This window comes from Cervus canadensis, chromosome 8 (assembly GCF_019320065.1).
Source record: "Cervus canadensis isolate Bull #8, Minnesota chromosome 8, ASM1932006v1, whole genome shotgun sequence".
Lineage (NCBI taxonomy): Eukaryota > Metazoa > Chordata > Mammalia > Artiodactyla > Cervidae > Cervus > Cervus canadensis.
In genome coordinates, this window is record NC_057393.1 from 42,512,203 (window position 1) to 42,526,607 (window position 14,405).

General features: G+C 36.8%; 1 protein-coding gene across 2 annotated transcripts in view; it reads left to right on the forward strand.

Annotated features, from left to right (window-relative positions):
- LOC122446204 (cGMP-dependent protein kinase 1-like) overlaps positions 1–12,585 on the forward strand; it is an 849,064-nt gene extending 836,479 nt beyond the window's left edge. Inside the window, exon 4 of one of the 2 annotated variants that reach the window (XM_043476128.1) lies at positions 12,099–12,535. In XM_043476128.1, the coding sequence (XP_043332063.1) occupies positions 12,099–12,208 (110 nt within the window). In that variant the 3' untranslated portion in view covers positions 12,209–12,535. Of the gene's footprint in view, positions 1–12,098 lie in introns of both variants that reach the window. The other variant, XM_043476125.1, reaches the window with a different exon arrangement.
- Positions 12,586–14,405: the final 1,820 nt, after the last annotated feature.

Consider the following 14,405-nt stretch of genomic DNA (forward strand, 5'->3'; position numbering starts at 1 on the left):
CATTGTTCCCTTTTCCATTGAACCACTGTAAGCTTCTAGAAAATAGATAATGTGTATATATTGTTTGCTACCATATCTGAAGTACATGGCAGTTAGAATTTCCTAAATATTTTTCTGTGGAACAACTAACTTACCGTATTCAAGCTCATATGACTTTAGTATTTATGACTTTAGCACTTCCCTTTTTTCCCTTTTATGTTTCAGTGCTTTGTAATGATTCAGCTGTCTTGAGATCCCTTACATCGCATAAGTAGCTTCCAAGAATTAGATCAACTAGAATGCTTAAGATTTCCAGAAATGTGTCAGTTATGATTAGGCAATTTATCTTTGAAAAAATCTACTTTGTATAAAGGTCATGCAGTACAAATTTACAATTTGGAAAATGTAATTTGATTGTATAGTACAAGAGTACTATATTGATGTGAATGGTTTTGGTCATTTTAGTTAAAACTTTAACGAATGAATTGAGAATGCTTTTGAAGGAATTTTGGGAAATGAACTCTGTAGCTGTCATTGTATAGCTGAATAATTATTTATAAAGTCACTTAATCACTCTACCTATTTTTGTGTGTGGTCTTTCCTACTGACACAATGGAATCGTTATAACTTGTTTTATTTAAGTATCATTTCAAAAAATTAGAATTATTTATGTGAAAACTCTAGAAACTATAAAATTCAATTGAAGTGGCTTAAAGATTCCAGAGCTTAATTTCTTCTCTATTCAATGAAGTGGTTATGCCAAAATTAGCAATCTGTAAGGTATATAGGACTCCTTCTGGGGCTGTAGAGATCAGACTGGGTCTGGCTTAAGCAAAAATGTAATTTGATTGGTCATTTCCTCAGAAAGTAGGGGAAGAGGGTGAGGAATGGGAAGGGATGGGACCCTGGGATTGAATTCCTCAGCATGGTGATTCTCCAAGGAAAAGACTCCACTGGGTCAGGCTCAATAACACATCCTTAGACGCCTCAGCCATGAGCCTTAACAGGCTGAGTTAAGAAGTAACTCTGATACATATAATTGCACCAGTCTCCGCCTCCTCAGCAAATATACATCCTTCAACGGTGTAAGCAAATGACAAGCTCTGTTCGGTCCACCGCTATTTGCTGAGAGAGTCGACACAACTATGCTGACCAAAGGCAAATCATTAGGTCTAGTTTGCTTTCTGAATATCACCTTTGTGTCTTCACAATTGGTGCTGTTGTGTGAATATGATGCTTGGTGTAAGAAAAGTGGATATATTTAATATGTGTAAGCAGAGAATCCTGTTTTCTAGATTTTTTTTTTTCCTCCAGCAGAAACCAGTGACCCTGTTCTAAAATACAGAAGATACTGTTTCTGTCATCTGTAAAAACAAAACAAAACAAAACTTTATTTCCATTTTGTATCCTAGCACAACCAGCCTCTGTCTTTCAGGTCAATTAAAACTCATTTTCCTAATTGTTGTTGAATGATCAGTTTTCATTGCAACACTGCGTGTCTTCCAGACAAGTGAAATCACAAGAAGGAAAATGGCATTCTCATAATTTGCCAAAAGTAGACAATTTTGAAAATGTAAAACAGCTGAGCTCACTTGACATTTCTTGATGTTGTCTACTTCATCTGCCAGCAGAGGAGATGGCTAGAGAGCTCCCTTTCCTGATGATTTTTTTTCCCCAGACTTCTGCCAAACATAGAGAATTACATATAATTTACTAAAGAAGAGATGGTCCAGAAAGCAACATTTCTATTTCAAAGCCTACCAGTGCCTAGAAAATAAATGTGAAGTAGTATTGCAGCAGTTTCTTTTAACCACTTGGGTCATATACTTCCTTAATGGGGCCAAGACAGAAGCATTGGTTTTCATATTTATGTGAGAACTTGAAAGGGGTCATAAATTATAGTCTAGCCTTAAGGTGGCAGTGAACTAAGGTGATGTAGGGGTACACAGCAGAGATGGAAACTTCTAAAACACATCACAAGGAGTTTCTCAGGGAGATACAACAGGGGGTTAATAGACATCTAACCTCAGTGCTTCATTTTTTTTCCCCTTGAGAAATAAGATTAATTAAGGGTACACCAAATATATACCTTCTGGCATATAGACACGTTTGCCGAAAAAGAAACAGTATGATATAAGAACTGTCTAGGAAAAAGGAAACCCTTCCTTTGGGAAACAAAATTTTAATAATGTTTCTGAGTTGAAGTTGTATAATTCAACTTGCAAGGAAAAGTTATTAGTATGACTTTGTAAAGATGTTTGTTTGAATTTCAGCAAATATGGAAACATACGTTTTCAACATCTTGGTGCAGTGTTTAGGGATGCAGCCCAGTCAACCGACAAAAGGACTTACAGATGTAATATCCATTTCCTTAATGAGATTCTAGACAAAATCTGTTGTTATGCACAGATGTGCAGTGACATTTACCAAACATGTAATGATATTTTTGAATTGGGCACACTGTTCAAAATGTGCAAACCTGCAGGAAATGGTGTCACCATAACAGAAGCTGCCAGCAAAACCATCTCAGGAACTTGCCAGAGACTGAAGTTTATGATTGAGGTCCAAAATGTGTCATGTTTGGGGACTCACATATGTTTTAGGGACTCTGTACGTATTGCAGAGTCTATTGAAAATAAATCTCATTAAGGTGGAATGGCCACCCCACCTCTGTTTACTTTTCTAAAGGATTGTATGCCATCTGTTGGATTATTTTTAATTCTAGAGTTTTTCCAAGACTTGGGTTCAGCTAAATTATACGAGGCCCATTTATAATAGAATTAAGGGCCATCCAGAGAAATGAAGACCAGGGAGATGCTTATAAACTCAGAATTCATTGTCTGTAGCCTACAAGTTGGTGTTTGTTTCCTGCCTGTTTAAAAGATGGAAACATCATTAAAGGACATCTTTGAGTGAAGAATGTGCTAGGTGACAGGGACTATGTTGAATATCTATCATGAGCTACTTCATTGATACCTGAGAAGAATTTCATGAGGCATTCATTATTATCTCAGTTTCCTAAAATATACTGATGAAAGCTCAACTTATTTGCCCAAGGCCACACAGTCCCTGTGTAGAAGACACACAGGCCAGATTACTGACTAACATGTTGTAGCATGCTGTTTCATGCCTCTAGTTTTCTATTCCTGAGCTTTTCAATTTGTGCAGAAAGAATTGCCTGAAACAGCATTTCCTTCATTAACATCAATAAAGGGCATCACTTTTTTCTAGACATTTGGCTGTCTGGCATGAGACCTGTCTCTAAACCATCATCCTTGTGTACAATGCCCCTTACAGGAGTATGTTACTTCAAAGTAACTATAATTATGTATTCATTCATTCATTCATTCAAGTTTTTTCAAACCTTTTGACGAACCCAGTAGCTCTGACTCTCTACTCTCTGCATTGATCTGTTATCGACCATAAAATCTTGCAGTGCAATTACTCCTTTGAGGTGATCCAATTCGATGTCCCACCTGATAGAGGGCTTCTTTCTCCCCTATTTTATCAGGTGGTCTACTGGAGCATTTCCTGTGATGAGCAATATCTTAGGACAAGTTAGCCATGGCTATGTTCTCTTTGTCTTTACATTGAGTCTGATCCTCAGCCCTGTCAGTTCTAATTACTGGCTTAGTTCTGTTCTTGACAAGTCAAAAGGAACTGCCTCTTAATTCACCAGAAGCATTTTGGAGTGGATTGATTCAAATTTTGCTTGAGGTAGAATAATTAAGACTATTATCATAAGATGGAATAATAAACAAGTGAATGTATAAATAAAGAGGAAAATTAAAGAAAATTAACTTTGAGCAGCAAGAAGGTACTTGAGAACAAGGTCTGTATCTTGTTTATCTTTGTATCACCAGTGCCTAATACAGTTCTTGGCAAGTAGTAAGGTCTCAATAAATGTCTGGAGAATGTTTGTTATAAATGTCTCCCAACTTTTGGTTTCAGGCTGGCCCTTATGGCCACTATAAACAGCTTTATTGCATATAAACAACTTTATTGAATTCACTTAAAGGCTAATAAACCCATCAAATCTTTTAGAACAGTTACTGAGTTTTTCCCTTTCTCTTATCCAGAGTGAGTATCCTCAGTTTCTTCATTTTTATTTGCAGATAGTTTTCCCCCTGGTAATCTAGTAACTTATTTACCCTAAAACATTTGTTGAATTCTGTGAGGGGTCACACTACTCATGGTGGACCATGTATAGTACTTATATATCATTCAGATCCATGAATAACTATGATGCAAGTCACAGTGATAAAAACCACATGGCAGACACAATCAGAAGTTTGTAGAAAAATAGAGAAATTCTAGCTGGGGTGAACTGGAAAGTCTTCATGGAGAAAGTGGTCTTTAAACTGATTCTTGAAAGACTACTAGAATTATGATTAGAGAAAAATAATTAGAGCAAAGACTGGAAGGCAGAGAATGGAAGGGTAGATTTGGAAACTTGACAGCAGAATTATGGGACAAAATAAAAGGTCTGTATAAAGGATTGTGAGAGATGAAGCTTGAAAGATACTTTGTGGATTAAATGCAAAGATGAAGAGGTTTTGGTTTATTTATTGGCAGTAGGGAGCCATGGACAATTTTGTGGGCAGAATAACAGGATTAGAATAGCACTTTATGAAGATCAGTCTTGCAAGACTGTCTTTGAGTAGATTATCGCTTTAACAGTCCTTTGTCAGTAGTTCACAAAGTGATGATGTGATCTTTATTGTTCTTCTTTAGACAGAACTCAGTACTTTTGTCTTCATGACTATTATTCTCTGGAGGTCTTTTGGCTCCTCCTTTTAATCTTGTTCCCTAATTTGTATCTGAGTTACACAGAAAGCCTCTTATTTCCTAGAGGCTCATTCTCCCTTTCTTCCTTCTGTTTGTCCTAATATACTTGACACTGTGCTTCATGTCAGGGTTATTTCAGATGACCTGAGGTTGATTGGTTTGCTTGTTTATTCATTTTTATACCCCTCCCTCCAACCACCAGCCCCCACCCCAACTATAAGCTTTATACAGAGATAAGTATCTACAGGTTTCTAAATGATTGCACTTTGGGTTTGTTTTTTTTTGCACTTTGGTTTAATAGACATTTACAACAGTACACTGTATTTTCTAAACAAGAACTTCAAGGAGAAAGACTGGGACATCTAAGGAATCACCTGCTTCCACAGCCAGGTTTTGTATCCTCAGACCCTGTTACTAATTAGCATTTAGTTTTTAGTGTTTGTGGGCTTTGGCCAACAAGAAGGGAGATGTGGTTAGAGTTCTGCATTACCTGAATTTGCTCTGGCACGCTTGGCCTCATGTATATTTGTCTCTGCTGCCCTTGATGGCTGCTGTCAGCTGGACTCAGGATGGTTCACATGGTTTTAATTTCAAAGATGACTTTTTGACACCACTGGGACTCACTATGCATAAAAAGTTGGAGCTTGTAGAATGAAGCACAGTGCTTCTTGAGCTTTTTCACAGGAGGCCACCTAAAGACAGAAGGTAGTACTAGTAATTCTGGAGGTGAGGGAGGGGGTTGTGCTAGGCATGACATGGTGTTGAAAGCCAGGAGAAGTACAGTAGAAGTTAGTCACGAGGAGCCTGCCTCAGATGCAAAATACTTTTTAAGAAGGCTCCCTTATGTTAAAACCTTGGGTAAAATATGCAGCCCATTTCGGTTTTAATTTCAAGAAATCTTCCCCACCTCCATTATTGAAGTCAAATTTATATTTCTTTTTGCTCCTATGATATTTAGCGATGAGGACTGAGTAACCAACACGCCCACACACAGGGTGATAAAGTGGGTCGGAAGAATAGGATGAGGAACGCAGGAATTCTTAGTCCAGTTTCAGAAATATGTGATAGTGAAAAGAAAGCAGGCTTTGGAGTCGGAAAGAAACTGGCTCTTATAATTATTATATGTGCGACCTGGGCGATAACTTAGCTTCTCTGAGATGCAGTTTCCATATTGATAGAAAAGGGACAAGAATACTTCGTAGGATTAATATAGGATAGATATAAGACATGAAGTTATTATATCATGTAATAAATGCTGAATTATGTTACCAAAATAGTACTCCTTAATATTTTTATATCTGTTCTAAAATAAATCATCATCCATTTGGTCCTTTAAGTAGCCTTAACTTTTTTGTTTGTTTGTTTGTTTGTTTTTTATATTTTTTCTTTATTTTTTAGCCCTAAGATTTGAAAGTAAATATACATTTTAAAATCATTATGTTAGTTAATGTTGTAGTATATTCAAGAAGTTTATCATTTGGCCTTACCAGTTGCATTGTTCAAGGTATAAAGTTGAGCAGAATTTAGAGGGGGAAAAAAAAAACCTATTTCATTTCTTTTGGTTTCATTAAAGGACTGCTCACTGTACCACATCCTTTCAAATATATGAAAATCATGACAATACTGATAAGTGATTTTTCTACTATTAAGTTTATAGTAATGATTATCCTTATCTGCAGTGTCCAATTTTATAATCCACCATCTTTATAGAATATATATCACTAAAGAGATAACTTTTCAAGGCAAGAATGTTTAGAATATAACTCCTATACTAACAATGAGGCAGTCTGCACAGTGGAGGTATCAACACTTTCCAGATGCATTGTAAACAGCAAACGGCCGGTTCTAATTATGAAGCATTTGTCTTAGAACATTCCAGCAGTTGGAATTGGCTTTAGGCAAATGTATGCCTTAATGATATTGGGAAACAGTTGTGGGCTTCATGGACCCCCTCAAGGTCTCTTCTAAGCTGATTCTGTAGCACTAAGTATCTGAGTGATTGAAGCTTCAAGAAAATGGGAGTAGGGTAGGGTGTAAAAATAAAGTTTCTGGAATTTCTGGAGCATATAGTAAAGTACCTTATGGTATGAGCTGGTGCTCTTTTAATGTTGAAGGTGAAATAGAGCAAAGTAAGGACATCTTTCTTGTTCTTCCACCCACATTAAACCCTCCAAAGCTTCTAGCTCATTCAAAGTTTAGATCAGCAGAAACTTAGATGAGACCCACCTATTATCTGAGAATGTTCTCTGGAGAACATTAAGACTTGGGGAAGAACAGATTACTCGGAAACCCTTGTCAGAAAACTCAACTTGTGTTTTGCTGCCAGGAAATGTCACTTTGAAAAGCTCAAGTTGAAAACCGGTTCTTTTCTGATGGAGATTATCACGGTCTACAATAATTTTTCCAGGGAAGTACAGAAATAGATTTTATTTGGACAAAATGTTTGACATACACACAAAATTCAATTTAGAAAATACTTGATGAGTGCTACTTTGTGCTATCCTAGGCACAGGGGAAGCAGGTAAAGAGAATACAAATATTGATATGCTGGACTCAGTGTTCATCCCTTTATTGGCTGAGTCAAGGGAACTCTGGAGTCCTGGGGAGAGGACTGGAAATAGTCTGGGAACTTAGGGAAGTGGCTGTTTACTAAATAAGTCTCGTCTGAGAAAGTGAAAGTGTTAGTCTCTTAGTCCTGTCCGACTCGTTGTGACTCCATTGACTACAGCCCTCCAGGTTCCTCTCTTCGTGGAATTCTCCAGGCCAGAATACTGGAGTTGTCAGCCATGCCCTTTTCTAGGGCGGTCTTTCCAACCCTTTTCTATAAGGGTACTAAATACATCATGAGGGCTTCATCCTCAGAACCTCATCCAGACCTGATAACTTCCTGTACTATTGTGATTTGTAATAAGAAATATATACATTCGGCATTTGGTCTTCATCTCTTTTCTGGCATGGAGCTCCTAAAATCCTTGGAATTTCATTCTTGGAATTTCCTAAGTGAGGAAAGCAACTAATCATCGACCAGATTTGGCAGGGACAATAGTTTGTTGGCCTCTGCACTAGACCACGAGTTTCTTGAGGGCAGGAATCGTCAGCCTATTTTCTGTCCCTTATATACAGTAACAATGTCAACTAGATTGGTGTGAAATAAATATGGGCAGAATAAACCTTTGAGGCATGTGTTCTGTACCCACACTTGCTTTCTGAGAATTCTTCCAAAATTTGAGTTTGGCAACAGATGAATTCCTTGATAGGAGAATTTCAGCCACACCAGATTTGTGGTTTCATGGCCCAGCACAGTTTTATGTTTCATTCTTCTATAATTTTGGTGCCTCCTAAACAGAGGCCAATTGTACCTCTGTTGAAGGTATTCTTGGTATACTCATGCACTTAAGAGATCCCAGGGTAAAGGTAACTTGTATCTTTTCCATATAGTTCAATGTGGCCTCAACCTGAAGAAAAAAATGACGAATGTTTCAGTAGAGAATTTTAGATACATAATTGAATGAAAAGGAAAATGCCTTCAGCCAGCCCTTTTTTTCTGCTTTATGCTCTTCTGACTTCTTTGTTCATCAACAGCAGTTATTGTGAAAATCGCAGGAATTTTGTTCCTGAAGTGCTTATCTCCTACAGAGATTAATACACCACTTAAGGTCAAAGGTAAATGGATTTTTTAAAAAGCGTTCTCTTCAAGTTATGGAAGAAACAGACTTACACTCCAACAGGCTGTTTAAGAAACAAGATACTAATCACAGCTCCAATATAACCATGCTTCTGACAACACAGCAAGGTGACTATTAGTCATGCTTGCCCACCTGTATAATATGCTGACCTCACTAATATGTATATTGGCTGCATATAAAAGAGATGTTGGCATCTTGCCCAAGGTCATGGAACAACTTACAGTTTCCTCAAGCCATATTCATTATCATACGAAATATCTGGAACATGGTTTTAGACAGTTCTAGAGCCCATGTAAATGGAAGTAGAAGATAAAAATACTGAATTCTGCGAACTTATTTTTAGAGATCATTTCTCAACACATGAATCATGATATCTAATAAATTCATCTTATATATTTAAATGTAATCTTAGAGTCTGACTAGGCATATATATATTTTTTGCAGGTGAATTTCATGTATATAAATTACATTAATTAACAATTATACCCAGTGGTTATCAAATAAAAAGCAAGTTTCTTGAGTTGGGGGAGGTTATAAGAAACGAGATAGGGACTTTTCTATGAGGGAATATTGTACATTCTTATTTGAGGTAACATAATATAGACATAGAGATAATTGACAATATTAGCAACATGTGTGAAGTGCCCTGAGTGACACAGATAAAGCTATAGCAATTCATAGGACAAAAGGTTGCTGATCAGGAAAGACCACGGATGGAAATTGGACTTGGAAGTGTGAACTAACACTAGTAATGCTGCAGGTAATTTAGTACACACACATACACCACTACATCCCCCCCACCCCACACCACCCCCCACCCCAAGCTTCTGCTGTGCTGTTACTCCCATTGTTGTCTTATTCACTTAGACCCTCCTCACTTCATTCCTGAGTTACTGTGGCCTCTGTCTCATGCTCATTACTCCTTGTCTGAATCTGGGCACGCAGTGTATGATCAGAACAGTTTTCCTCACACTGAGCTTTCATCATATTACTGCTCTGTCCCACAGTTTGTACATAAAGTGCATATTTGATGACACTGGTGATGGTCTGTATTCTGCCTGACTAAGATGTTTCTGAATCCAGTGTGTTCCTTCTAGATGAGTCTTTCTCAGCTATCGCCATGATCTTATCTTTGGGTTTCAGAGATTATAATAGAAGCCTTTACATACTGTTACCAGGGGTTTGCGTTGTGAAGTCTTTCTGTAGGGTAAAGCCTTAAAATGCATCTATGCTTTATTTCATTCTAACATTATGCTTCCAATCATGCCTTTGAGGTGTGTTTAAAAAACCCATATCATAGTAAAGCTATTTTTATTGCTGCTGTTTTTTAAAATAACACAATTTGTTGGTTATCCTTGTTGGTCCTTTGGAGGGAGGAGTGTCTATACTCAAAATACGTGGGAACGTTAAAAATGATGGTGAATGTAGAAAAAACTATTTTTTTTCTAGTAAGCATTTTACTTTTTTAAATTTCCCCATGGTGTGTCCTTTAAAATTGTGGTTCTTTTGTTCTATCTTTTTAAGATCTCTACTAGCTTCCTGTTGTTCATCAAATTAATCCTTGCTTCTTCTGCCCGGCTTCCAGGACCCTGCCTCAGCCTGCTCTCAAATTGTGTAGCAGCCCTGTAGAAATCTCAGCCATTTCAGTCTGTTTGTATCTCCGACTGGACTCCCAGAGCCCAAACTCATTCCTAATGGTGTTCTTGTTTATGTGCTCTCCCCACTTGACTGCGCTTTGTCTACCTGTGGCCTAGTTCAACTTCTGTTGTTTTTCAAAGTTCTACTTCTTATGAATCTTGTCAAGATTTTCTCAGTCCCTCGTGGTGGTATCATCTAGTTCTGTGGTTCATCTCAAGTAAACAGGTGTTCTGGGAAAGAGCCTGGATTCTACCGAAGGAACTAGAATGTAACTGGAGAATACCTGTGAGATGAGCTTTGTTTTCTGATGAAGATTCATTTTTGAAGGCTATTTGGAATGGAGCCATGTACACACCAGTCCTTGCTGCCTTATTCTTTTTCTACTTAACTAAACATCTGTTTTCTTCAATAAAGAACTGGCTAAGGGAGAAGTCATGTTTTCTTTCTAAGCTTCAAATAATTGTTCAAGGAAAAATTAGGTAAAATTAAAAAAAAAAGGTTTACTCTATTTACTCAATAATGCTTTTATCATCTTTTCCCTCTGTGTGTCACTTCTAGCATCTTCCTTCAGGGCACATACACGGCCTAGTTATTTCAACATTTTCTCCACTTCCTTACCCCCAAATCTTGATCTATTGCATTCACTGGGCTTGGTCTGAGAACTGTGAAGAAAAGAGAACTGCTTTCATCTGTATTTCTATGTTTGATTCATTAAACTATGAGTGCTCAGTTGCTCAGTTAAGTTTGACTCTTTGTGACCCCATGGACTGTAGTCTGCCAGACTCTGTCCATAGCATTCTCCAGGCAAGAATACTGAAGTGGGTAGCCATTCCTTTCTCCAGGATATCTTCCTGACCCAGGGATCAAACTCAAATCTCCTGTATTGCAGGTGGATTCTTTACCACTGCACCACCTGGATTTCCCTCATTGAACTGTAACCTGGCCCCATTCACTGGCCTTGCTCAAACCTCCCTTATCTACCCTATACTCTGTGGGTACAATGTATGCATGGATGCTAAGTAGCTTTAGTGGTGTCTGACTCTTTGAGACCCTATGGACTGTAGCCCACTAGGCTCCTCTGTCCTTGGGATTCTCCAGGCAAGAATACTGGAGTAAGCTGACGTTTCCTACTCCAGGGAAACTTCTGACCCAGGGACCGAACCACATCTCTTGCATCTCCTGCATTGGCAGGCAGATTCTTTACCATTAGCGCTACCTGGGAAGTCCATTATGAAAATTTGCAAACATACATAAAAAGAGAGAGCATAGTAAAATATGCCTGTTAAATACTCATTACACAGATTCAATTATCAACATTTTTCGCATACTCTTCTTTTAAAAGAAAGTTTTATCTTAATATTTTGTTTTCTTACACTGTAACATCTGTCTTTTTCTAAAATTTGTCTTTTAGTCGTGTGCTTATTAGGTCAAATGGTGATCTATCCAGTGGTATTGAGTTTCTGTACTTAATTATTGTCAAAGCCAGTGGTATGGGAGAACAGAAATTAAAATTCAACAAACATATCTAATACAGCTTTGTATGGTAACTGTGGGCACAGGTTACAATTTAATTGTAATTATTATTTCTATTCTATTAACTCCTAAACCTGAATTTACACCTACCTTTTTTACAATTAAAATATGATCATGTGAGTCATTAACACTATTCTGGTTAATTACCAAGTGTTACTTCTTGTGAACCTCTCTTCACGTGATTTCTTTTGTATATAACTAAATACTTCCAATGTGTACTTAGACCTTATCATCCCTTGAGAACCTAAGAGTGACAGGAACCTTCCTTATAGATAGTAATACTAGTGTTAAATTATGAGCTACATTTTGTCTGTAAGAACTTGTCTTCTTAACTAAATAGAATAGAATTAGGATATTAGCTTTAAACGAAGGATAATCACTTTCATTCCTTTGAATAACTCATCACTTTTACACAGTATAGTTCACTGTTGAAGTTCTCTAATTTTTCCCTATTTGTTTTCTCTTTTTCCCCAGCTCTTGTAAATGTGAAACTCTGGGCCATTGATCGACAATGTTTTCAGACGATAATGATGAGGACAGGACTTATCAAGCATACCGAGTATATGGAGTTTTTAAAAAGGTAGGATGCTTTTCTTTTCTCCTGAGAGTGTTTTATTGTCTTTTCAACCTTTTCCTGAAATGCTGCCCAGGGAACACTTTTTGCCTTTATCTCAGTCTTATTGGCCTACAAATTTATGGAAGTACAAGATTTTGGACTGGCTTCTTTTCTATTTCTGCTGCCAAATTTCATATGTGGTTAAGTCAGAACTTTAGAGTTTCATTCAATATTCTATTATAGAGGAGAGAAACAAGTATCTGCATGAACAAAAAAGGAAATTGAGGTCATCTCTATTTATCAGTTAATATATTGTAACTCTTCTCAAGCAACCCACAGTATAAGACTGAGTCATCTTTTATATGAAGTTTCATATTAAAGAACAGATGACTAAAGTGAAAAAGTTCCAAGAAGAAGCTTATTATCCTTTAATCCTGAGTTTAATTTCCAAAATTAAATTCATTTTATGTTGCAGTTCTGAATTATCAAAGGCTTTTCTTGTGTTTATATTATATATTATCATAATAATTCAATATACCATGGGAATTGGAATGAAACCCCAATTTTCATTTCTTAGGAATATACTGGTATTCATTGAAATTAATTTGTCTCTAAGCTTATGTTAGAGAAACTATATTATTTTGTTATTAAAAATAATATTGACAACTTTGCCTTTTTTCAGAAAGTAGTTATTTTGTATAATTTTTCTTTTGAAAATAGAATCATCTTTAAATTGTTATATATAGAGTATGTGAGCTTAAATAGGGGTGCAGCACCAATTAAGATTTCATTTTCATTTTTGAGAGCTAGAATGTTAAACTGGCCTTTTAACATTTTTTTTTTAATTTTTGGCAAATAAATGACCTAAGTTGAACTAAAAAAATCAAATTCATACTTTGTATCAGTGATACAAAAGTTTTAATGGATATTTATTGAATTTTCTTAAATGCAATTGTATACTTGTATATATATTTTGGTTTGTTTCTGATTAACTGTTCATACATTTTTCATTTCCACATATTTTTCTTTATATTCTTGCTAAAATTCAAATATGTCGAGTGATAATGTGTTAAAAAAATTACTGTGTTGGTAGGGTGTCAGTTTTTTAATCTCGGTGTGATTTAGTGAAACACTTAGAAAAAGTGGAAATGGGAGTTTCTGTTTAAATGTTAGTATAGTTCACAAGGAAATGATTCAAGTGCCGTATTTGTATGTTATGTATTAATATGCCTATAGATATATATGTTGATATGTGTATTGATATATAGATATGTGTATGTGAATGGAGAGAGATGGAAGGAGACAGAGTGAATATTCATTGTAAGCCTCTATTAAAGTGCAACTTACTGATTTCCTTGTGACATAGCCCTGAAAAAGAAAGATCGCAATTGGTAATCAGTGAAATGCTTGTTTGTGGGACAGAAGTCACTATTTATCTCACATACCTAGGAGCTAGGTACTCACCACACTGACTTCAGCTTCCATAAGTTTTCATAAGGAAATGGAATTGTGGCAATGCTGTCTTGCATGACACCAACAAAAACTTTTTTAGAGGCACAGTTTCAGGAAATTGGAGATGTCTCCATGCTGTGTGTGTGTGTGTGAAATTCACCCTGGTTAAACTTTTATTTTTGTAGTATTCTCAGAGCTGTTCAAATTTGTCATCTATTTTGACAATTCAAACCTCAAGCCATAAAAGTTGGTTCTCTAGAATTTGTGAACATTAGTTGTTGGTCATCTTAGAGCAAGTGAAGTTTAACTGATTTAATGTAAAAGAGCTAGGCACTGACTTTGATGTCACTTTGCATCTGGCCCCTCTGTAAAACATCAAGTCCACATCATTTGCATGTGTAGTACTGGGCTGGGAGTCCAGAGGGACCACACAATGACCACTGTTGCCTGGGGCTGGTTTTAATCTTCCTAAATTGTAACTGTGACCAACTGGCTCCCTCTATAACCTTTCAATGGCAGGCGGTTCCTGTTGAATTAGCTATAGCCTCCTTAACTGGTTATTCAAGGTCCTTCCCCAGCCAGTGACACCCTGCTTTTTCAGCCTGTTTCTTCTTGCCCCGGGGCAAACCTAATGATTCCAGGTGCTCAAGCAGAACCTCTGCTTTTACACAGCACCCTGCCTCTGTTGCCTTTTCCCCCACTGTCAGTGTTCAAGTCTCCACTGTTTATATCTTAACTAACTAAAAGCTGCCCTTTCCATAGATACCGGAGTT